At 40.0% G+C, this 24,964-nt stretch overlaps 1 protein-coding gene across 4 annotated transcripts in view; it reads right to left on the bottom strand.

Annotated features, from left to right (window-relative positions):
- The window catches only part of AR (androgen receptor), a 177,680-nt gene that overhangs the window by 71,384 nt on the left and 81,332 nt on the right, over window positions 1-24,964 (bottom strand). For all 4 annotated transcript variants that reach the window (XM_055267930.2, XM_063634726.1, XM_055267932.2 and 1 more), the window contains exon 2: window positions 19,524-19,675. In XM_055267930.2, the coding sequence (XP_055123905.1) occupies window positions 19,524-19,675 (152 nt within the window). The remainder of the gene's footprint in view (window positions 1-19,523; window positions 19,676-24,964) is intronic.

The raw sequence follows: 24,964 nt of genomic DNA, 5'->3' as shown, positions 1-24,964 counted from the left end.
GACAAAGAAAGCCACCACATAATGATAAAGGGATCAATTCAACAAGAAGAGCTAACTATCCTAAATATATATGCACCCAATACAGGAGCACCCAGATTCATAAAGCAAGTCCTGAGTGACCCACAAAGAGACTTAGGCTCCCACACAGTAATAATGGGAGACTTTAACACCCTACTGTCAAGCAGACCTAATAGACATCTATAGAAATCTCCACCCCAAATCAACAGAATATACATTCTTTTTAGCACCACACCACACCTATTCCAAAATTGACCACATAGTTGGAAGTAAAGCACTCCTCAGCAAATGTAAAACAACAGAAATTATAACAAACTGTCTCTCAGACCACAGTGCAATCAAACTAGAACTCAGGATTAAGAAACTCACTCAAAACCGCTCAACTACATGGAAACTGAACAACCTGCTCCTGAATGACTACTGGGTACATAACGAAATGAAGACGGAAATAAAGATGTTCTTTGAAACCAATGAGAACAAAGACACAACATACCAGAATCTCTGGGACACATTCAAAGCAGTGTGTAGAGGGAAATTTATAGCACTAAATGCCCACAAGAGAAAGCAGGAAAGATCTAAAATGGACACCCCAACATCACAATTAAAAGAACTAGAGAAGCAAGAGCAAACACATTCAAAAGCTAGCAGAAGGCAAGAAATAACTAAGATCAGAGCAGAACTGAAGGAAATAGAGATGCAAAAAACCCTTCAAAAAATCAACGAATCCAGGAGCTGGTTTTTTGAAAAGATCAACAAAATTGATAGACCACTAGCAAGACTAATAAAGAAGAAAAGAGAGAAGAATCAAATAGATGCAATAAAAAATGATAAAGGGGATATCACCACCGATCCCACAGAAATACAATCTACCATTGGAGAATACTATAAACACCTCTATTGCAAATAAACTAGAAAATCCAGAAGAAATGGATAAATTCCTGGACACATACACCCTCCCAAGACTAAACCAGGAAGAAGTTGAATCTCTGAATAGACCAATAACAGGCTCTGAAATTGAGGAAATAACTAATAGCTTACCAACCAAAAAAAGTCCAGGACCAGATGGATTCACAGCTGAATTCTACCAGAGGTACAAGGAGGAGCTGGTACCATTCCTTCTGAAACTATTCCAATGAATAGAAAAAGAGGGAATCCTCCCTAACTCATTTTATGAGGCCAACATCATCCTGATACCAAAGCCTGGCAGAGACACAACAAAAAAGAGAATTTTAGACCAATATCCCTGATAAACATCGGTGCAAAAATCCTCAATAAAATACTGGCAAAAAGCTTATCCACCATGATCAAGTGTGCTTCATCTCTGGGATGCAAGGCTGGTTCAACATATGCAAATTAATAAACATAATCCAGCATATAAACAGAAGCAACAACAAAAACCACATGATTATCTCAATAGATGGAGAAAAGGCCTTTGACAAAATTCAACAACCCTTCATGCTAAAAAATCTCAATAAATTAGGTATTGATGGGACATATCTCAAAATAATAAGAGCTATCTATGACCAGCCCACAGCCAATATCATACTGAATGGGCAAAAACTGGATGCATTCCCTTTGAAAAGTGGCACAAGACAGGGATGCCCTCTCTCACCACTCCTATTCAACATAGTGTTGGAAGTTCTGGCCAGGGCAATCAGGCAGGAGAAGGAAATAAAGGGCATTCAATTAGGAAAAGAGAAAGTCAAATTGTCCCTGTTTGCAGATGACATGATTGTATATCTAGAAATCTCCATCATCTCAGCCCAAAATCTCCTTAAGCTGATAGGCAACTTCAGCAAAGTCTCAGGATACAAAATCAATGTGCAAAGATCACAAGCATTCTTATACACCAATAACAGACAAACAGAGAGCCAAATCATGAGTGAACTCTCATTCACAATTGCTTCAAAGAGAATAAAATACCTAGGAATCCAAATTACAAGGGACATGAAGGACCTCTTCGAGGAGAACTACAAACCACTGCTCAATGAAAGAAAAGAGGATATAAACAAATGGAAGAACATTCCATGCTCATGGGTAGGAAGAATCAATATCGTGAAAATGGCCATACTGCCCAAGGTAAATTATAGATTCAATGCCATCCCCATCAAGCTACCAATGACTTTCTTCACAGAATTGGAAAAAACTACTTTAAAGTTCATATGGAACCAAAAAAGAGCCCACATTGCCAAGTCAACCCTAAGCCAAAAGAACAGAGCTGGAGGCCTCACGCTACCTGACTTCAAACTATACTACAAGGCTACAGTAGGGAAAACAGCATGGTACCGGTACCAAAACAGAGATATAGACCAATGGAACAGAACAGAGCCCTCAGAAATAATGCTGCATATCTACAACTATCTGATCTTTGACAAACCTGACAAAAACAAGCAATGGGGAAAGGATTCCCTATTTAATAAATGGTGCTGGGAAAACTGGCTAGCCATATGTAGAAAGCTGAAACTGGATCCCTTTCTTACACCTTATACAAAAATTAATTCAAGATGGATTAAAGACTTACATGTTACACCTAAAACCATAAAAACCCTAGAAGAAAACCCAGGCAATACCATTCAGGACATAGGCATGGGCAAGGACTTCATGTCTAAAACACCAAAAGCAATGGCAACAAAAGCCAAAATTGACAAATGGGATCTAATTAAACTAAAGAGCTTCAGCACAGCAAAAGAAACTACCATCAGAGTGAACAGGCAACCTACAGAATGGGAGAAAATTTTTGCAATCTACTCATCTGACAACGGGCTAATATCCACAATCTACAATGAACTCCAACAAATTACAAGAAAAAAACAACCCCATCAAAAAGTGGGCAAAGGATATGAACAGACACTTCTCAAAAGAAGACATTTATGCAGCCAAAAGACGTGAAAAAATGCTCATCATCACTGGCCATCAGAGAAATGTAAATCAAAACCACAATGAGATACCATCTCACACCAGTTAGAATGGTGATCATTAAAAAGTCAGGAAACAACAGGTGCCGGAGAGGATGTGGAGAAATAGGAACACTTTTACACTGTTGGTGGGACTGTAATCTACTTCAACCATTGTGGAAGTCAGTGTGGGGATTCCTCAGGGATCTAGAGCTAGAAATACCATTTGACCCAGCCATCCCATTACGGGGTATATACCCAAAGGATTATAAAACATGCTGCTATAACGACACATGCACAAGTATGTTTATTGTGGCACTATTCACAATAGCAAAGACTTGGAACCAACTCAAATGTCCATCAACGATAGACTGGATTAAGAAAATGTGGCACATATACACCATGGAATACTACGCAGACACAAAAATTGATGAGTTCATGTCATTTGTAGGGACACGGATGAAGCTGGAAACCATCATTCTCAGCAAACTATCGCAAGGACAGAAAACCAAACACCGCATGTTCTCACTCATAGGTGGGAATTGAACAATGAGAACACATGGACACAGGAAGGGGAAGATCACACACTGGGGCCTGTGGTGGGGAGTGGGGAGGGGGGAGGGATAGCATTAGGAGATATACCTAATGTTAAATGATGAGTTAATGGGTGCAATACACCAACATGGCACATGTATACATATGTAACAAACCTGCAAGTTGTGCACATGTACCCTAAAACCTAAAGTAGTAAAAAGAAAAAAAACAAAGTAAGAGAACTTGAGTCTCAATGGGGACAAAACTCTGAGGGTCAGAACTGGAAAATGCTCTCTGACTTCCTAGACAGCCCCTCTGTCCCTCAATCCCACAGTGTTTTATTTTCTATTCTAACAGAGGAGGCCTTTCTTTTCCATATGTAATTTATAGTTCTGCAATGATGTTGGAGTCTCTACCCAAAAAAGAAAATCTGAGCATCTGGAAGCCACAATCCCCAAACCATCTCTGTGAAGTCAATCAATTAGTCAATACAGCCACCTATCTCCCTCCAATTCCCCATATACACCTACTATTCTTAAAGGTTTGGATATCACACAGCAGACAAAGCTAGCCTCTAGTCCACATCAGCAGTTACAATTCTGTCTGATGACCAGTGTGAACCTTCTTGTATATACTGAATCTGTCATGCTGCCCTGAGTTTTCCTGCCTCTGCTGGTTTTCTGATTTCCTAACCCCTCGTGGTTTTCTAATGTCCAAAGAAGCTGACTTGGAACAGGATGTCCCCTTAGGCCTTGACCCCTACAATTCTATGTAAAGCCAAGTACTGGTTGCCCAGAACTCACACATCTCTCCCTAGTTTCAAGTAATCTCACTGGGCGTGGTGGTGTGCACTTGTAGTCCCAGCTACTCATGAGGCTGAGGTGGGAGGATTGCTTGAGTCCAGGAGTTCGAGAGTGTAGTACACTATGATCACACCTGTGAAGAGCTGCACACTCCAGCCTGGGCAACATAGCAAGACCCTGCCTATAAAGAATAAAATAAAATAAAGTGATCTCACTGCTTCTGTTGTGCCCATAGCCAAACACAATTCCAAGTTAAATGGATAAAACTTATACATTTCTCTCTACTATCCCTTCCTCTGCTTCTCTTTTCCCTTTCTGTTCTTTCATCTAAACAATTACTCAATGCTTTCATTTGACCTCTGGCTCCTCAAAGCCTGCAGCTTTCATGATGTATCGAAGCTTCCTATTCTACATAAACATTTTCTCTTCAGAACTTCTCTTGAATTCTGTATCCCCTATAAAATATAATATTGGTGATTCCATTCCTCCACAGTCTTGCTAATGGACATACTGACAGTCTAATGCTCAATACTATTTCTTGATTATGGCTAAATATGTCCCAGGAGGCAAAGCCTTCCAAAACAATTCCACATATGATGGGAGTTTCAGACACTGTGAGACAGTATCAGTAGCAAGATATCTTGAGGTAGGGGGCCCTTTCATTAATTCTTAAGTCATAACACATGATTGGTTATCTGTGATACACATGCTCCAATGCCCAACCCCTGTTTTGACCCTGAATTTCCAATGGTGGAAATGGATGCTAAGGAAATTTAAAAAGAAAAAAAAGTACATGAATACAACCTGAGTATATGGAAACAATCTAAACCTCCAATAATATAGAGGCATGAGGACAACCGAGCAAAACAGTGACTCTATAAATTATATGCATGCACGAGGGCCAGACCTAAAGGAAATGAAGACAAGTTTAAAGCATTTGTTGTGTTAGGGTGGTGGGCTTAAAAATAAAGTCATTAGCAGAAAGTGTAAACCTCCAGATAGGTGATGTATTTTCACATACTTAAGAATTAAGGTTGAAGCCCACCAGACACAATGCACTCCAGTAGAGGTTTTCAATGTGTTTAAAGTAAAATCATGGTTTCAGCCAAGTGAATCTTCCTCTGAAGAGCTCAGTCTAGTGGAGGAAAGAGAACTATAAGTGCATTACTGAAAGATAAAGCAGGATGTGGAGACAACCATGAAGTGATGTGGAGTACAGGAGAGGGAGGAGTACCTTTCAGTGGGGTGGATGCTTCATGGAGGAGGAGGCATTTGAGTGAGGCCTTGAAGGAAGGTAGGACTTAAGAATATGGAAATGTGGAGAAAAAGCACCTGAGGCCGAAGAGATACCCTGAGTAAAGGTAAGGATAGGGGAAAGTGTGGATGTGCTTTGAGATAAAGGAATAATTTAACTATATTGTAATACAGCCCCTGAAATATCCTGGTATCCTTGGGTGGGAAACAAACACTAATCTTCCATTGTAGGGATGGAATAAAAAATGAAATAAATTCATTTCAACCAAATTATTAACCAAATTGAAATAAAATTAGCAAACTGTTCTGTTTGGGCTTTGATTTAAATCAATTAGTTGTTCTATAATTCTCAATAACATTGTTTTTTTGGGGGCTTTGATTTAAACCAATCAATTGCTACAGTGATCTCTCATTTTCCACTTATCTCTTATGACACTTATCACAGCAGTATTTAATTTTTGTTTCCACACAGATATCTCCTACTAAGCTTTAAGATCTTTGAGAGAAGGACTGTTTCATTCATCACTGACACTGAGTTTAGCATCAAGCAGAAGGGCTGCAATATACCTGCCCCACTGTGTGCTGTCATTTGCTCCCACTTGGACTGAAACTATGCTTTACTCATCTCTCTCTCCCTGGCATCCAGCACAAGGCCTGAGATAAAACAGATGCTTGATGTTTGTTGAACTGAGGTGAATTAGGTGTATTCCTGTTCTCTTAGTCTTCTGTGCCTCAGTTTCCACATTTGTAAAATCAGGGTAGTAGTAAGAGTATCTACTACCTTATAGAGTTGTTGTGAGGATTAAGTATGCACTTAGTATAGTACTTTTAACACATGGAAAATGTTTGGTAACATTAGGCACGATGATTATCATCACCATTATTATTGTTTTTGTTGTTGTTGTTAAGGCTTCCAAACCTGCTGATAGGGACAGGCTCATTGTACTATGCCAGCCTTGGTTAGGATTGTTTCGATGCCTGGGAATGGGGAGGCTCTGCTTGTAGATTTTTTCTCTGCCATGTCCCATCACATTGTATCTGCCACAGGTAGATGCTCTTTATAGTGCTAAAGCTGCAACTGACCTTGGAAGGCAGGCTCACTAGACTGGAATCTCCTTGAGGATATGGCTAGCTCACATTTGTCTCTGGATGCATACAAGGCCTGATACCACACATGCTTGTTGAAAAAATAAATGAGTGAAAACTACTCACCTCCAGCCCTTCTTCCCTGCCATTGGACTATGAGAATACAAATGCTTATAGCCTGGAGTTCTCTCTAGCTAGGGGACAGGGCCCAGAACCCAGGGAGCTCTGTGCTGCCACCTTGTCATCACTCTAGCCAACTTTCTTTAGTTTTGGGTACTTGGGGATGGACTCATCTGTAAGGCTTCAAAACTATCCGTGTCCAAAAATGATTACTATCAAATTATCCGTATAAATAGCAACAGACAAATTATTTAATCCACATTAACATTTCTACAGTGACATAATTGGAGCATTGGAAATGTGCGGTAATTTGATGAGGGACTGATTTCTCATTTGTGCACTAGGAAGTACTGTTATCAGTGTTTGGTTCATTTTATTTTCAAAAGTCTATCACTATGCTAGGAAATTTCAAGTTGCCTTATCTCACGTTATCCTTATGAATCCTCTGGAGGTGGTCATCAGTATTCCTATTTTACAGTTAAGAAAACTAAGCCTTTGAGGGTGGTATCATTTTCCCAAGGTCACACTACTAACGGATATTAGACCTAAGATCAAGTTTTTTACCTTTATATCAATAGAATTCTTGGGTAGAGAGCACTTGAATATCTCAGTAGTGCTCACTAGGTAGGTGGGAAATCACTCTATACCTCCATGTCCCTTTTTTTGTTTCCTATATCTATCTCTACTCCCATGGAACAATAATTTGAACTTAAACTTGCTGGCTAGTCATTGTCAAGTTGCAAAAGAGACAAAGAAAACTCTTTCCAAGTGACATGGGCTACAGAGGAGTTTTGGGGGAGTTGAAGAGGCTACACAGGTGGGATGGCAGAAGAAGCTATGCAAAAAAGTGGGAAGTAGGAGGCTTTTAGTTATAAACAACACAAATGAAGAACCAACCCCTTCTGTATTCTGAAGCTGAGCAGAGTTAAGGGACCTCAAGGACAGGATGCCTACTTACTGATGGGCCCTGAGGGCTCTTGGCTAGGTGTTATTCCCCTCCCTTCAGATGGAGCTTTGGACAAGATCTGAAGTTGATTCCGGTGGAAGTCAGAGATAAGCAGTAATGTACTTGCTGGTTTTGGTTGGCTGCTTTTTAAAAGGATCAGAACGGAAGAGTGGATGAAGACAGAGGGATGTAAAGCTAACCTATGGGAAGCAGAATGAATACCAGTATACTGCCATAGTTTCATTTTAAACAAAATAGAGTCATAGGCCAGACCAAAGTATTACCTTGTTTTTGAAAGAAGTGTCCCCCTCCCCCACAACAGACAAGACAATACCACTATAACCAAACCAAATTCCTCCAAGAGGTCCGTAGCACTAGGAATGTAGGAGACGGCATGCTAGATAAAAGATAATCCAGTTTAGGTTTTAAAAATCTTCATCCAGCTTCAGGAAAAGGAGCTTTAAAAATTATTTACACAGGTGCGGGCTCAGGTTTCTATTGAATCTGGCCTCAGCATACTTTGAGACACACCTCTGGCTGGACAAGGGAAACCAATGGCTGGAAAATATGGAGAATAATTTATGACCTTGCTAGCTTTTCTCCTGGACAGTGGCTTAGGATTTGAATTTGCTGGGGAGGTCAGACTTATCTTGTTGGGGACAAAGATACACAGAGAGCTCTGACACCTTCAAGTCCAAAGTCTGGAAGTCAGGAGAGGCAATGAACACGTGCTGGCTGGGCTGGCTGGGGAACGTTACTCACAGTGTACTGGGAGGTAAAAAGTAAAGAGGAAGAGATTGACCTTTGTTATATTCTCATACAAATGCTGATGGCCTTTCTGGTCCCTAATTAAGTAAATCTAGAGGGAAGTGAAATCTTACGCCAACCCAAGGCCTCCTTTACCTGGGGAATACCACAGATATCATCTCTTATTTGCTCTTTCTGCCTACCCAGGGACGCTGCAAGTATACGAGTGCCTATGACCAAGACTCACTCTAGGAAAAGGACACAAAACTTACTGAGTACCAGTAGCTTTATTACACATCATTTAGTTCTTACAATAGTTCTTTGAGCTATTATTATCCTTTTAGAGGCATACAAAAGTGATTTGCTCGAGGTCACATATGTATTAAGTCTTACAACTAAGGATTGAAATTGGGTCTGCCTGTTTCCCAAACATTATGCATACAAAGTGAACAATTGGCCAATGGATGCATCTGGATTATCTGTAAAATTTTAAAGATTTACTACTAAAATTATTATTAAAGATTTATATTGTTATATATTTATTTTTATTTTTTTATTATACTTTAAGTTTTAGGGTACATGTGCAAAACGTGCAGGTAAAATCTTCAAGATCATTTAATACAACCATATTACTGTTCCAATGGAGATTTTAATGTACAAAGAGGGAACTAGACATGCTTAAGGTCAGGTGGTAAGTCAGTAGCAGAGCCAGAGCCCCAATCTGGTGCTCTTGCACTGCATCTTGTTACACTACCTGGATAGTAACCTTCTTCCGAAAATCCCAGACACCAGCCTAGAGCAGCTATGGACAGCTCAGCATGGGGAGGGAGTAAGGTACAAAGAGTCAACTGAAGGCCTGTCAAGCAGCTTGTTGCATCTGATGAAATTCCCCACAATGACCTCCAGATTCCATAATGCTCCCCAAACAAGCCTCCCGCTTTCACATCATCGTGTCTTTGCTCAGCCTGTTCACTCCTCCTGAAGTTCTTTTCCTACCTTTTTGTATCTGGCAAACTCTTACCCATCCTTCAAGACCCAGATCAACCTTTAACTCCTCTGTGAAGCCTTCCTAAACTTTCCAGGTAAAATAAATCATTCTCTCATACTGTCTGCTCAGGGGATTATGTACCTAATTTAGTACAGCAGTAATCTCACTCTTTTATGTTGGTAACTATTCACCACATAGCCACTGACTATTTGTATGACTTTGGGCAAATCACTCAACTCTTCTGTGCCTCAGTTCCCTCATTTGTAAATTGAGGGTATACAGATTGAATAAGAAAATGCCTACAAAGCATCTGATGCATATTGACTGCTCAATAAACAGTTTTAGCTGTTATTTCATGTCTCTTATCCCAGTGCCTGGTATAGGTCTCATGTACACAGTAGGCACTGAGTATGGAATAAATATATGTTATGTGGGGAAAGTGCCAGTCATTAAATAGCCATGTTGGATATCACTGTAGTCAGGATGGGTCTATAAAATCCTTACCAAAGACAAGACTGGTATTCTGTAATCTTCTCTGGGTTGTAGAGCCTCTGAGATCCATGTAAAAGCTATGAATATGCTCCCTAAAAAAGTTTATACATGCACATACACACAAAACAACCTTGCAACAATCCTCACACCAAGAAATGTCTTACAGAGTCCTCTCACTATAGAATACCTTTATTACTCATTAACTTACTAGGGAGGAAGACATACAGTTACAGAAGATGGTCTCACACAATGGCAAAGGCAGAGATGACTATCAGGGACTAAGCTCCTTCTAGGAACCAAGGGCCATAAATGCTTACTATGCTGCCTCACATAATTCTTGAAAATTGCAAGGTAATGACCTCTGTGACTCTGCTAATTAGCTGTTAGGCAGGAGGGTCTCTCAGACAGAAGACTAGAAATGGCAGGGAGGCTCTCATTTCTGCCATTTATAGGCTATACAAACCCAGGAAAGTAATTTCCTCTCTCTGAGCCTCACTTTCCTTTTCCATGAAATGGTTTGACCAGGTTTTTTGATTTCTAAGTTCCCTTCCTTCAAGTTTTAGTGTTTAAAGATACTGCAGTTTTGAATACTGCAAATCTTTTAAGTATTTTCATGAAATAAACTGTGACCAAATCAACCATCCTGTAAGTAAATGAGCTTGTGATCTGTAGGAATGTGCTTATGTAACTTAAGGAACTGTTAGAAGTCCATGGTCTTCAGGGCCCGCATCCAGATACCACAATGAAATCAAGGTCCATCCACACAATGATGTGACCCAGGAGAGGAAGGAAAAACAGAATTTTAAAGCCCTAATATAGGAAAACAAGTTGCTGCCTCTATGACTTTTTAATTCTATTCTGAAAGACAATATTCTCTATTTTCTGACATTGAGGAGGAGGGAAATGGATTTCTCTTGCTCGTAGCCCCATGGAAAACACTCTGTGGGATGCTCTGCTGAGAAGGCTCAAACCAAAGAGCCAAGGAACCATGAATCTACATTTATATCCACACATCCTGTCTAAGCTCTTTCTTTAGCTTGGTCATAAGGAGCAAAATTCTCATGAGCACAGGTGTTAAGTTGTGCTTCCTGTTCTATAGTTGTGTGACAACAGTGAATTAAGAGCTACCATGCTGGGTCTCATCAGAATCAGAACTTTCCCCCTGAAGAATATAAGTTAGTAGAAGGACTATGGCCCACATGTCCCTCACACATCTAATGAAGAGAGTTGCTGATGAACTACCAGCGGTTTTAATTGCTTGGAATTTTCCTAGGAAGACAAGTTCCCTGTGATGTTAGCGATACTTGGTAGTTTCTCGGTTACTCCCCACAGTACTCAACATCTTTCTTAACTTCCTTCTCTCATATTTGACTCTGCTGTTGCTCTTCATTGCTGCCTTTCTTGCTGCCTAGGCATAGTACTTGGTTTCTATGTTGGCTTATTTGAGGAGCTGCTGTGACAGAGCAGAGTGAATGCTGCCTTTGACCCCAGAAGACCTGAGTTCAAATTCCAAATATATTATTTACTACCTGTTGGTGAACTGGCAAAGCCTCAGTTTACTCATATGGAAAACCAAGAGAATAACCTCTCACTCTGTACCAAGAGAATTGCGAAGTTCAAAAGGACAGCAGATAGGGTGGTCTTTCAACCACTGAAGAGCTTTAAAGATTGCCACATTTTCACGCCTGTAATCTCAGCACTTTGGGAGTCTGAGGTGGGTGGATCACGAGGTCAGGAGTTCGAGACCAGCCTGGCCAATATGGTGAAACCCTGTCTCTACTAAAAATACAAAAAAAAAAAAAAAAAAAAAAGCTGGGTGTGGTGGTGCACCCCTGTAGTCTCAGCTGCTCGGGAGGGTGAGGCAGGAGAATCACACGAACCTGGGAGGCGGAGGTTGCAGTGAACAGAGATCGTGCCACTGCACTGCAGCCTGGGCGACAGACAGCAAGGTTCTGTCTCAAAAAAAAAAAAAAAAAAAATGCCACATTTACGATCAATAAGCTATAACCTCCTGGAAGCAGGCCCTGTATCTTGCATATATCAGCCCAATACCCTACATGTAGTAAGCACTCTGTAAATATTTACTAACTGAATGCATGAGCATATTACTACCAGGCCCATTCTTATGAGGTGCTCTGCAGAGACAGGCATTAGTCTAGATAGGAGGAATAGTGATTTCACTGGAGTGCCTCAGTAGTCACAACATAGCCTGGGAGCAAAAGGACTGAGAATTCTAAACCTTGTTCCCTTTATCAAGAGGCATTCACTTCCAAATCTCAGTTCAATTTTCTGCAGGTTTGTAGGTACAAAGCTCACTAGCATCTGTACAAGGCTGAAAGCAGCTGCCTCGCTATGAAGAGACAGGGGAGCAACATGAAAATCTGAAAAACAGTTTCCAGAAGTTGCACACATGGCTACTATAACTGAAGATATTGTTGTTTTACAATGATGGCTTCTCGCAGAGTTCAGTTATTTTGAGGAGCAGTATGCTCCTTGCTGTGGGTATAGAACTCAGAGAATTAATACATAATTTCTATCTCTGAAGAGAAAGTGAGTCTAACACTTATCCTCACAACAGTAGCCAACTGCAAAAATGAACTACCAGAGTTTGATAGTCACAAAGCAATTCCCTTAAAGGACTGAAGAAGCTTCTGACTGCAGAATATGGACAGGCACACAAAAAATTGATAAGGGTTACTGTAGCCTTGTAGTATAGTTTGAAGTCAGGTAGCTTGATACCTCCAGCTTTATTCTTTTTGCTTAGAATTGTCTTGGGTATATGGGCTCTTTTGGGTTCCATATGAAATTTAAAGTAGTATTTTCTAATTCTGTGAAGAAAGTCAGTGGTAGCTTAATGGGGATAGCATTGAATCTATAATTTACTTTGGGCAGTATGGCAATTTTCACGATATTGATTCTTCCTGTCCATGAGCATGGAATGTTTTTCCATTTGTTTGTGTCCTCTCTTATTGCCTTGAGCAGTGGTTTGTAGTTCTCCTTGAAGAGGTCCTTCACATCCCTTGTGAGTTGTATTCCTAGGTATTTTATTCTCTTTGTAGCAATTGTGAATGGGCAAAGTCTTCATGGCTAAAACACCAAAAGCAATGGCAACAAAAGCCAAAATTGACAAATGAAATCTAATTAAACTAAAGAGCTTCTGCACAGCAAAAGAAACTATCATCAGAGTGAACAACCAACCTACAGAATGAGAGAAAATTTTTGCAATCTATCCATCTGACAAAAGGCTAATATCCAGAATCTACAAGGAACTTAAACAAATTTACAAAAAATAAACAACCAACCACACCAGAAAGTGGGTGAAGGATATGAATAGACACTTCTCAAAAGAAGACATTTATGCGGCCAACAAACATATGAAAAAAAGCTCATCATCACTGGTCATTAGAGAAATGCAAATCAAAACCACAATGAGATACCATGTCAATACCAGTTAGAATGGCGATCATTAAAAAGTCAGGAAACAACAGATGCTGGAGAGGATGTGGAAAAATAGGAACACTTTTACATTGTTGGTGGGGGTGTAAATTAGTTCAACCATTGTGGAAGACAGTATGGAGATTCCTCAAGGATCTAGAACCTGAAATGCCATTTGACCCAGCAATCCCATTACTGGGTATACGCCCAAAGGATTATAAGTCATTCTTCTATAAAGACACATGCATAGGTATGTTTATTGCAGCACTATTCACAATAGCACAGACTTGGAACCAACCGAAATGCCCATCAATGATAGACTGGATAAAGAAAATGTGGCACATATACACCATGGAATACTATGCAGCCATAAAAAAGGATGAGTTCATGTCCTTTGCAGGGACGTGGTTGAAGCTGGAAACCATCATTCTCAGAAAACAAACACAGGAACAGAAAACCAAACACTGCATGTTCTCACTCACAAGTGGGAGTTGAACAATGAGAACACATGGACACAGGGAGGGGAACATCACACACTGGGGCCTATTAGGGGGTGGTGGGCTAGGGGAGGGATTGCATTAGGAGAAATACCTAATGTAGATCACGGGTTGTTGGTTGCAGCACACCACCACAGCATGTGTATACCTATATAAGAAACCTGCACATTCTGAACATGTATCACAGATGTTAAATATAATGAATTAAAAAATAATAATAAGGGACTAGGAAATTGGTAAGGCATGGTAGCAGAAGGCAATGGACTCAAAAGATCTTGCAAGTGATAAAAGTTATGTAAGCATTACAGATATTTACATAATGCTGCAAGTGCTATGGCAACTTCTTCTTAATCCCTGTTTCATAAAATGCACAGGCTATAAATAAGCAGGCACAGGGCCACTACGAAGCAGCAATGGCAAATTCTTGGCATGGCGCCCAAATTGGGCACTGACAGAGACTTGGGTGGGCACCAACTGCAATGAGTTACAGAGCTAAATTATTTCTTCTGCAAGCCTGTGGTCTAGTCGTGTTATGGGGAGGCACAGAATTAAGCTGGTGAGTGTGCGAAGACAGAATCATGAGGTAATATATCGCAGATCCACAACTCAGCTGGCCTCCTGGGATCTACTTTCTATGAGACACACAGTTTTTCCATGACAGTTGGTACTAGAGAGTCTCCAAAGCCCTTCCTTTTTACCATCTGGAATATATGTGTCATCTAGAAAAGTTCATTCATATATAGGTCATAGTTATCCACACATTTACAACAGAGAAGTCTAGAAAATGTTTGAAATATTTTCAGTTTCTCCTCTGGGTATTGCAAGGAGGAGTGATCTACTAGATCATTAAAACAAAAAAGTATCTTCTTCTAGCATTTCTAGACTTATTTATTTTTTCTCCTGTTTAGTAAATAAGCTCAGGACGAAGAAGCCACTAGGCCAGGCATTCTGTGCTAACAAGATGTTCAAACTTTGACTGCCCTACTGGGAAAATTTTTTTAAATTAGATAATCTAGAGAGCTCTAAGATACCAAGAGATGGGAAAACATAAAACCTATGCAGATTTATAAGTATAGAAGTGATTTTCTAAAGCAGAGCTCAACCCATAAACCAAATCCACTCTACCATCTGTTTTTGTGAGGCCCAAAGAGCTAAGAATGATTTCTAAATTTTTAAATGGTAAAAAAGAAAAATAATATTAAATGACATGTGAAAATTAAGTGAAATTCTAATTTCAGTGCCCATAAAGTTTTATTGGAACACAGCTACTCCCATTAGTTCCAGTATTGTCTATGGCTGCTTTCATCCTACAAAGGCAGAGTTGAGTAGTTGACACAGAGACCATATGATCTACAAAGCCTAAAATATTTACTACATGGCCCTTTACAAAAAAAAGTTAACCAACCCCTAAGTCTAAAGTCTGTCTGTAACATTTAAGAAAATCAGAGGCAGAAACATGAGAGGAGCTTTGTGAAAAGATCTCTAGGACTCGCAAAGTCAGGATCAGTCAACCCCTTGGCCAAAGATACCTGATGAAGGCTCTGTTGAAGCTGCAAGCAAATCCTCTTAGCAGAGTTAATTTGCCTCTGGGAAATGTTACTCAAAAAGTCAGGGAGTGAAGGGGACACTGATATGCACCAAAAACTCTCTGCTAGACTCCAAACTAGAGGCAACATTCAATTCCACATGAGTTGAGGTGGGAAAGAATGGATTTAAAGGACAGAAAGAGTTCAATGAGGGTTCACTTGCATTTCTTCCCTAACAAAAACCTGGAGTGAGAGACAGAATCAAAGCCATACTTACATAAAATTTGCCAAAGAAACTAAATTGGGACCTATTGTAAACATCAGTGAGGATGGTGTAATTCTTTGAGTTCAGAATGTAAACTACAGTTTCAATTTTATGTGTACCAAACAGCACTCCATGTGTACAAAACAAATGGACATATAATCTTCAATGTTTTACTAGAAAATGTCTGAAAAATAGTAAATTCTTGAGCACATAATGCACATGATGGATTAATTAACCCTCTTTGAAACATAATGAGGTAGAGATGGGGATTCATATCCTGATTTTCCAGATGAGAAAATAGAAAAGAAAGGAAGTTACCCAGCAATGATCACAAGGAAAAGATCTGAGTCCTGAGTTTTAACCCACTCCATCCATAGTACACTCTCTCAGCTGGCTCTATCCCCATCTGAAGATTGCTTCTTTAATTGATTAGGATCTGGGATTAGTCATCTTCTAGGAAAGCAAGACCAAAAACATATGCAGGTATAAATACATGTGAGTTTGCTGAAATGATGATGATTATGTTTGTAATTTGTAGAACGGTCACAAAATGTCTAAGCTGGAAGCACATTTTAAAATATCTAGTTCAAGTCCGTTGTTTTACAAACAAGGAAAACTGAGGCCCAAAAGGGGAAATATCTTATCCAAGTCTATACAACTAAAACCTCTCTGAGCCCTTACCTCTGTTTATGTGTATTGCCTTGCTTTGACTTCCTGGTCTCTTAGCATCCAAAATCCCTTCCCTTTCACCACCGCACTCATCCTACCCACTCCATAAACCAACTATTTCCATCCATGCCTGTTTCTAACCCAGAGTTCATCCCACCAAGCACTCAGACACAGACTTTGACCAACTTTCCCTCCCCACACACACTTTGACCAAGTTTCTCTCAACCAGAATTTGGTCATTTTACCCTCATGGCTTAGTAGCATTATTTTTTCTCGCCAGACCCTTTTTTCTATGCAGACCCTTCCCTGCCCAGCCTCACCCTCACCCCAATTCTCCAACATTACTGACAAGGAGAAAATGTAGGACTCTCTCTTCCCACTCTTCCTCAACAACAAAACCTGTCGAGATTACAACTGACTCTGTGCTGAGCCCTGCACCAAGGACAGCCTAAAAGTTCCATGTGTTATAAACCACCAAAGCTAGAAATATATTTCTGTCTGAGATGCCAGGCTTTTAAGTCCTATACCTATGCCCATTCCAGAGATTTCTGAAACTATGAATTAAGTGATAATCAAGACTCTGAATACTCAGTCCGAGTTAACTGACTACAACAAGCAAGTGAGGAAGAGAAAGATTTCTGTTTCTATTTTCTCTAAGACAGGTATAATTTGATGTTTCAACAAGCCAGACTGAGAACCAACTGCAGAAAGGCCATATGGGCGATAAAGATGCATTGTAAAAATGGAAAAAGAAAACCAAATCAATAAATGTCCTCTTTGGGTGATAAGACAGCCCCCTGCCTTCAAACAGGGATAATGATGGCAGTAAAATCAATCCAACAGCTTTACAGATGGGAGGAGAAAGAAAACACTAGTAATTTTTTTTTTTTTTTTGCTTCATTCTGGTGTGTGTGTGTGTGTGTGTGTGTGTGTGTGTTTTCTAAACCACCTTCTCCTACCTTCAAAGGGCTCAGGACTGAAATTCAAAATAACCAAGGGGCTCAGAAGGTTCCCCTTTCATGGTTTTTCAAGGAATCCATTGCTGATTTTTCATATTTCAAGCAGGCAAGTGCATTTGGCCCTATGAGTTCACAGAGTTTCCCTAACTTAACAGACTCTAAGGTGTAGAGCATTTTGAAATCTTGCTGGATTTCTATGTGTTCTGTGAGTTGGGTTATTCCCTCCCCACAACCTCGTCCCTTTTCTTCCCTGTTCTCAAATGGCACAGGATCCACCTCATTGCAGAGCTCCTCCCAGGCAGCCCTGCCAGCTGCCCTTCTGCCTGCCTCCCTCCTTCAGCTCTAACTTCTGCAGAAAGCTCCCATGTGGGATGTATGATATGACAGCAAAATCTTCCCTTTCACAATGTGATTGAGCATTTCCCCTGTTTTCTGAAAATAACAATTTAGTGACCCATATTTGTAAAACCCAGAGGAAGCATCAAGTATAATCTAATCTATCTGACTATTGAATTTGCTTGTTTGTTCACTTGAACTCCTTTCCCATCTGATATGGCTGCTATTACTGTGGTGCAGTGCCTGGGCTTGCTGACACACTACCTCTAGATGAGTGCTCTGTTTCATTCTCTGCTCTATAGACAGGGCCCGCTGGGTGAGAGGGTATGGGGAAGTGCCAGGGTCTCACTGGGGAAGTTGGGGTGGTCTGAAGTCTCTGGAGCCTCTCCTCACTTCCTTTTCTGACAGCCATCCTTTCATGAGTACTCTGAAGAAAAGAAGGCACTGCTCTCAGGCTCTTTAGGCACTGCTCTAGGCCTTACTGCCTAGACCTAGACATTAGGGCCCTGGGCTTCATATTAGCCCAGCATAAACAGTAGCAATGGGTAATTTGGGGGTATGAGCTGAACATGGGGCATGTTTTCAGTAATACCAAATGATATCTGCCTTCTTGTAGGCCCTGAGGACTGGAAGAAAACAACATGGCGGCTTCTGTTTTATAGATATTTCTGCCACCTAGCCAAAATGATGAATCAACACTCATCATTGTGATTGGCTGTCATTGAGGAGGTCAGTTAAAGGGCATTCTCTTTCTACCTTTTCTCTAGATGCTTCAAACTCTCTGGTGCTTCTTCCATATTCTGATGAGTAACAGTACATTCCTGGTGAATGGTGTGGCCTACATACCTATCTTTCAAGACTGTTCTCAAGGTTTATAGCTCTTACAGAAGGAAAGGCTCTCTGTTCTGGTTCTGAAGTGAAACTCAACACTTCCAGCCAGTGAGAGGAAAGGAGAAAGGCCTTGGCAGGAAGTATCTCTTTGGGGAAAGTCAGGGCAGAGGTGAATACTGGCGTTTAACAACGGGTCTGGTCCCAGAGCACAGCATCTCTCTCTAGGGGCTCCTCATCAATGTCCCTTTGAGAAGAAAGCCCTCAATACAGGGTGGAGAGTGAAGTGGATAAGCAGGAAGCTTAAGCCCTGGGTGTTTAGAGGAAGGAGACATTACCGTATATGAGGCCAGAAAATGGGAGTTTCTACTGCAGAATGTGGGCTGAGCACCTCTAGAGGTTGAGCAGACATGAGTTGTTCTAAGCTAAATAAGACTAAGGAGCTAGGGCTTGAGCCAATTTAGCCAGATATAAAATGCTACCTTAGATTAAGGTTAGGGACTAATGGACAGGATTTGAGGTCAGGTCTCTGGAGAGAAGAATAAATGTGTTTCTTCACTCTGAGTTCTTACCTACCTAGGAACTATTAACACAAAGACAGGTCCCAAGGAGGCCACAACAGGAGGGAGCAGGTGCAGAGACTGATAGTCTGCTGAAGAGTGAGAACACTCCCTTTCTGGGGCCGAGGCCAGGAAGCCTTTGCTAAGGAACAGTCTCATATTCATCCCAAGGAACAGGCTGGGGACTCAGTTGGGGTTTCTCCACTTCTAACCTCTCTAATAAGGACAAATTTTTCCTTTACTAGCCAGCAGAGTAGAAAACAAGAAAGGAGGAAATTAAATCTTTTCAAATCATTAATTTTTCTTTCATTTCTAGGACCTACTGAGCCCCAAGCCCCAGCTGCGACCACCTTCACTGCCTACATTGCCTGTACAAACAGGGCTGCTGAAACCAGGGAACTAGCATGTACAAAAATTTGCTTCCTTAGGCTCCTAAGTTATTTGATAGGGCCTTGCCAATGACTCTATTTCTGAGATGATAAAATCCTGGGCCCTGAAAGGTTAGTGTCTCTCTCTGGAAGGTAAAGGAGAAAGGGAAACAGAAGTGCATGTGCAAGACCCTTTACCTTCAGCAGCTCTTTTGAAGAAGACCTTGCAGCTTCCACATGTGAGAGCTCCATAGTGACACCCAGAAGCTTCATCTCCACAGATCAGGCAGGTCTTCTGGGGTGGAAAGTAATAGTCAATGGGCAAAACATGGTCCCTGGCAGTCTCCAAACTGCAAAGACACAAAAAACCAATGCAACACATGTCATTGAATGGCAGAAATAGGCAAGTGAAGTCTGAGGTCTTCAGGATTAACCTGCATGCATAAATTACTATTATTCATTGCTCAAGTGAGTTAGTGTGAAGCTGAATTTTCTGAGACCTCTCCTAAAGATGATGGTCGTATGGTGTGACTGAGCCTTTTTGGATCTTGCCAAGGGATTAGAGAAGTTCTCTGGGATTAGCCAATCTCATAGTCTATGTCTATATGAGGGAGCAATGAAGGCAGGAAACCTGAGGTTAAGATACCTAACTTAAGGTGGTGTTCAGGCAACATTTTCAGACTAATTAAATGATATGAACCCAGCTTTGTGACTTTACCTCATCCAAAGGGAGACCTATAACAAAACCAGACCAAATATTAAAGCGATTTGATGTTCCTTGCTTTAGCTCCATGAGCCTCAAATCTCATCTATAAAATAGGGATAATATCTCCCATCCTATTGAGCTACTGCTGTGAGTGGTAATATAAATCAGAAAATGGATAAAATGCCATTGGAATAAATACACAAGGATCATGATTAGTATTACCATACAAGTCTTGTTCTTTTTTTTTTCCTCATTTCTTCACTTTCCTTAGGTGTTTCTCTAGATCACATGGACATCCACCGGATTCCATTCCACAACATAAAGTACCAAGCATAATCCCTATGCCTAGCATTAGGAGAAATATCTAATGTGGATGACAGGTTGATGGGTGCAGCAAACCACTCTGGCATGTGTGTACCTATGTAACAAACCTGTACATTCTGCACATGTACCCCAGAACTTAAAGTATAATAAAAAAAGAAAAAAAAATTATCAGATAAACAAAATGGAAACATGCAGAAAGCTCATTTTGTAAAGGACCTTTAAGAATTAGAAATGGAGTGTTGCCGTTCAATGGCTATAAACTTTCAGTTAAGCCTGAAGAAAAGATTTTAGACATCTGCTGTACAACATTGTGCCTATAGTTAACAATATGGTGCTGTCATGCACACGTATGTTTATTGCGGCACTATTCACAATAGCAAAGACTTGGAACCAACCCAAATGTCCCACAATGATAGACTGGATTAAGAAAATGTGGCACATATACACCATGGAATACTATGCAGCCATACAAAATGATGAGTTCATGTCCTTTGTAGGGACACAGATGAAACTGGAAACCATCATTCTCAGCAAACTGTCGCAAGGACAAAAAACCAAACACTGCATGTTCTCACTCATAGGTGGGAATTGAACAGTGAGAACACATGGACACAGGAAGGGGAACATCACACTCCGGGGACTGTTGTGGGGTGGGGGGAGGGGGGAGGGACAGCATTAGGAGATATACCTAATGCTAAATGACGAGTTAATGGGTGCAGCACACCACATGGCACATGTATACATATGTAACAAACCTGCACGTTGTGCACATGTACCCTGAAACTTAAAGTATAATAATAATAAAATTAAAAATAAAACAAGATGGTGTTGTGCCCTTAAATTTTGTTATGAAGGTAGACCTTATGTTGTGTTATTATTAAAAAATGTTTTTTAAAGAAATCGAAATTTTCATCCATACTAAAGTGAAAATACAGTTAAAATTTTTTCGAAGAATCTAATTAATCAAATTTACAATCAATGAAAGACAAAATATTCATTAGAGCTTTGTTTGTTAGGCATGAGTTTAATAAAGTGCACCTTGAACAAAAATAACTGTAAAGGAGGAAGAAGAAGATAAATAGTGAAGGGTATTCAGAATCTGGGCTTTTACTAATCGCAACCCATTTTGACTAGAGACCTGAGATAGTACCTCCTGGCCTCACTAGGTCAGTCTCTGCCTCTCCCTGACTCCCCAGCTAGCAAAATATTTTGGGTAGCACGCCCACTAATCCTGACCTAGTGTGGACAAAGGCCACATTGCAGCTCTGACTCATGAGCTAAACTTTGGGCTTTGGAAATGAAAATTCCAACTGCAGTCCTTCTCTCAGGCTTATATCCTAGAGAAAGTTGGGCACATACGTACTAGGAGGTACATGCAGGAACAGTCATAGCAGTTTTGTTAATTAAAGCATAAATGATAAACATTAACTGACAGGAGAAAAATAATTTATGGCACACATATCCAATAAAATACAATCAGCAATGAAAAGGAATGGAATCGAGCTACACAGTTGAATCTCAAATACTAATGTTGTGTAAGAGACATAATTCACAATAGGATACATACAATATGATTCCATTATATAAAGTTCAAAAAGAAGCAAAAGCAAGCAATATATTATTTGGGAATATACATGTGAAAACTTACCAAAATGCAAAGGAATAATAAAGCCCAAATATAGGATAGTGGTTACCTCTGAGGGGAGGCTGGGAGTGATGGTAAGAGGAAAGAGGATATAAGTACATTTATGCTCTTATTTTTAAAATATTGACTAAGCTCCTATTATGGGGCTGACACTCTTCTAGGTCCTGGGGATATAGCAGTGAACAAGATGGACAAAAATCCATGCCTTCACAGAGCTTCCACTGTAATAGGGTTGATGCAATGATGATGTTAATGTTGTTGATTCTTTAATCTGGGCTCATCAACATTAATTTTATTGTTATGCCATATAACTTATATATTACATGTATTCTTTGATATTACCAAAACAGCACATAATGAAATGAAAACAAAAATAAAAACCTCAAAAGTTTTGAATATGCTCCTAGATAACATCCTAATTGCAAACACAGGAGAGGTTTGCTTTGAGAACAAATGCAGAATTTGCACGTGACATTGTGTTTTTTCTTACCTCCCATGGGTTACATGTTCACTTATTATCTTGAGGCAGGGCATTTGGTTTCATGAGTCTGAAGCAAAAGCAGTGCCCCATAGAATGGAAGGTTTCTGAACCAGAACACCACTTGCAATTCTTCAACAGTTTCACTATTAATTAAATAAAAGTGGATTACTAGAAGCTGTTGGCCTGCCAATACAGGCTCAACCATGGGGAACTTGGGCTTAGGAAACATTGGCACCCAGCTGAGATCGCCAGGTCTCTCTCTCTCTCTCTCTGACTCCTTTCTTTTTCTCTCCTCTCCTCTGCTCCTCCCCCTGCCCCCCAACTTTCTTTTCAAAGGAGGACTTGGGGATACTTTGAAGAATCTGATTAATTTAAATAAGTCCCACCAGTGACTGTGGAAGCGGGGTGAAATGCAAAAGTCACAGACCAGTTTTATTTGTTAGCGAGAGGAATGGCAACCCAACAAGGATTTGGAGCCCACCAGACCTGGGTTGGAATCCTGCCTCTACCAGTGAACTGTGGGTGAAATAATTAAGGCTCTCTGTGCTCCATTTGCCTCATTTAGAGTTGGAAATATTTTCAACTCTAGACAGCTTTTGTGAGAATTACAATTACATTAAATAACACATGTAAAAGCCCTTGCCTCTGTGCCTGCCACATGGTAGGCACATTGTACGTCTTGGTTGCCTTAATCTTTTGTCTTACCATAAGAAAATGAAATATCTAATATCTTAAAAATAAAAAAGAGCATTTTTCTTGGCTACGCAGAGCTTTTAGAGAAAGGTAAACACATGTGGGGGTTGGGGGGGTGTAGGGCATAGGGGTGGGGAGGGAGGGAGAGAGAGGGGAAGAGACAGAGAGTGGGCGAGGGTAGACATGTAAACACATATCTTTCTCATACATACCTACTTTTCAAACTAAAAGAGGTTGAGACAACCACCAAACATCTTTATGGAACAAATATTTTTCCTTGTGTTTAGTAACAAAATATATTTTATTAATCACCTTGTGGAACATGACATCCCTACATGACTTTTTAAGATAAAATCAGAGAGTTCACAATTATTCTCTCCTTATAGATCTATTGTGCTGACTTATTTGTGGTTACAAGGAATATTTTGGTGGAGAAGTTGGTGAAGTAATGGCTTAAGATAGTTAGCATCTTTATTCCCTGCCACCGTGAGATTTGAAATTTAGTGTGTGTTCATTCACGAGGGCAGCAATGTTTACTATTAAAAGTATTACCCAAGTTTAGTTCATAGCTTTTCAATTCTCTTTAATAAATTCTTTAGTTGAAGTGGAAAGACACATAGGTAAAAGATCTAGTTTTCATGTCCATCTCTGCCACTTGCTAACAGAAGGACCTTGAACAACTCATTTGACTTCAATTTCTTTACATGTAAAATGGGCAAAGAAATATAGACCCCACAAGACTGCAGTGAGGATTCAATGAAGTTGTGGAGGTAAAGCAGCCCCATACCATTGCTGACACAGTGCTTAATAAATGGTTATTACTGTAATAATCTTCTGAGAAAGTTGTAAAGGAGAGATGAGGGAGAACAAGGTTTTGAAAAGGTACCACTGAGGTAGGTATCATTACCTCTATTTTGCATATATATGCAAACTGAGACTTAGAGAAAGCAAATGACTTGTCCAAGTCCATACACTAGTAGTGACAAAACCAGAATTATATTTGGGACTATTTCCCTGCCCCAACTCCATATTTTCCCACTATTCTAAACTGCCAAGGCCATATAATATTTCTGTTATAGCTTGGTTTTAATTTAATTAGGTTGTTTTTAATGGGCTTACTGAGTTATATTTCACATACTATAAAATTCACCCATTTTAGCGTATTCACATCTATTACCACAAACTAATTTTAGAGCAATTATATCACTCCAAAAATAAATCCTGTACCCATTAGCAGACTCCTCATACCGCTTCCTCCCAGACCCTGGAAAAACTAATTTCCTTTCTATCTCTAAATATTTTTCTTTTATGGACATTTAATATAAATAAAATCATACAGTGTGGTCTTTTGTGAGTTGCTTTTTTCACCTAGTCTAATGTTTTCAAGGTTCATCCATGTTGTAGCAGGTATGAGTACTTCATTTCTTATTATTGACAGATAAACCATGGCATGGATATACCACATTTTGTTTTTCCATTTATCAGTTGGTGGACATTTGGAGCCCACATTTGGAAGACACTTGTTATCCACTCTTTGGCTATTATAAATAATGCTGCAATGAACATTTGTGTGCAAGTATTTGTGTGGACATGTTTTCATTTCTCTTGAGTATTTATCTTGGAATAGAATTACCAGGTCAAACAGTAACATTTTTGATACATGTACACCATAGTACACTATGCAAAAAGAATGAGATCATGTCCTTTGCAGCAACGTGGATGAATCTGGAGGCCAGTATCCTAGGCAAACTAAAGCAGGAACAGAAAACCAAATACCGCATGTTCTCACT

The sequence above is a fragment of the Symphalangus syndactylus genome, chromosome X, assembly GCF_028878055.3.
Source record: "Symphalangus syndactylus isolate Jambi chromosome X, NHGRI_mSymSyn1-v2.1_pri, whole genome shotgun sequence".
NCBI classification, from domain to species: domain Eukaryota; kingdom Metazoa; phylum Chordata; class Mammalia; order Primates; family Hylobatidae; genus Symphalangus; species Symphalangus syndactylus.
This window is presented reverse-complemented; position numbering and strand designations above follow the sequence as displayed.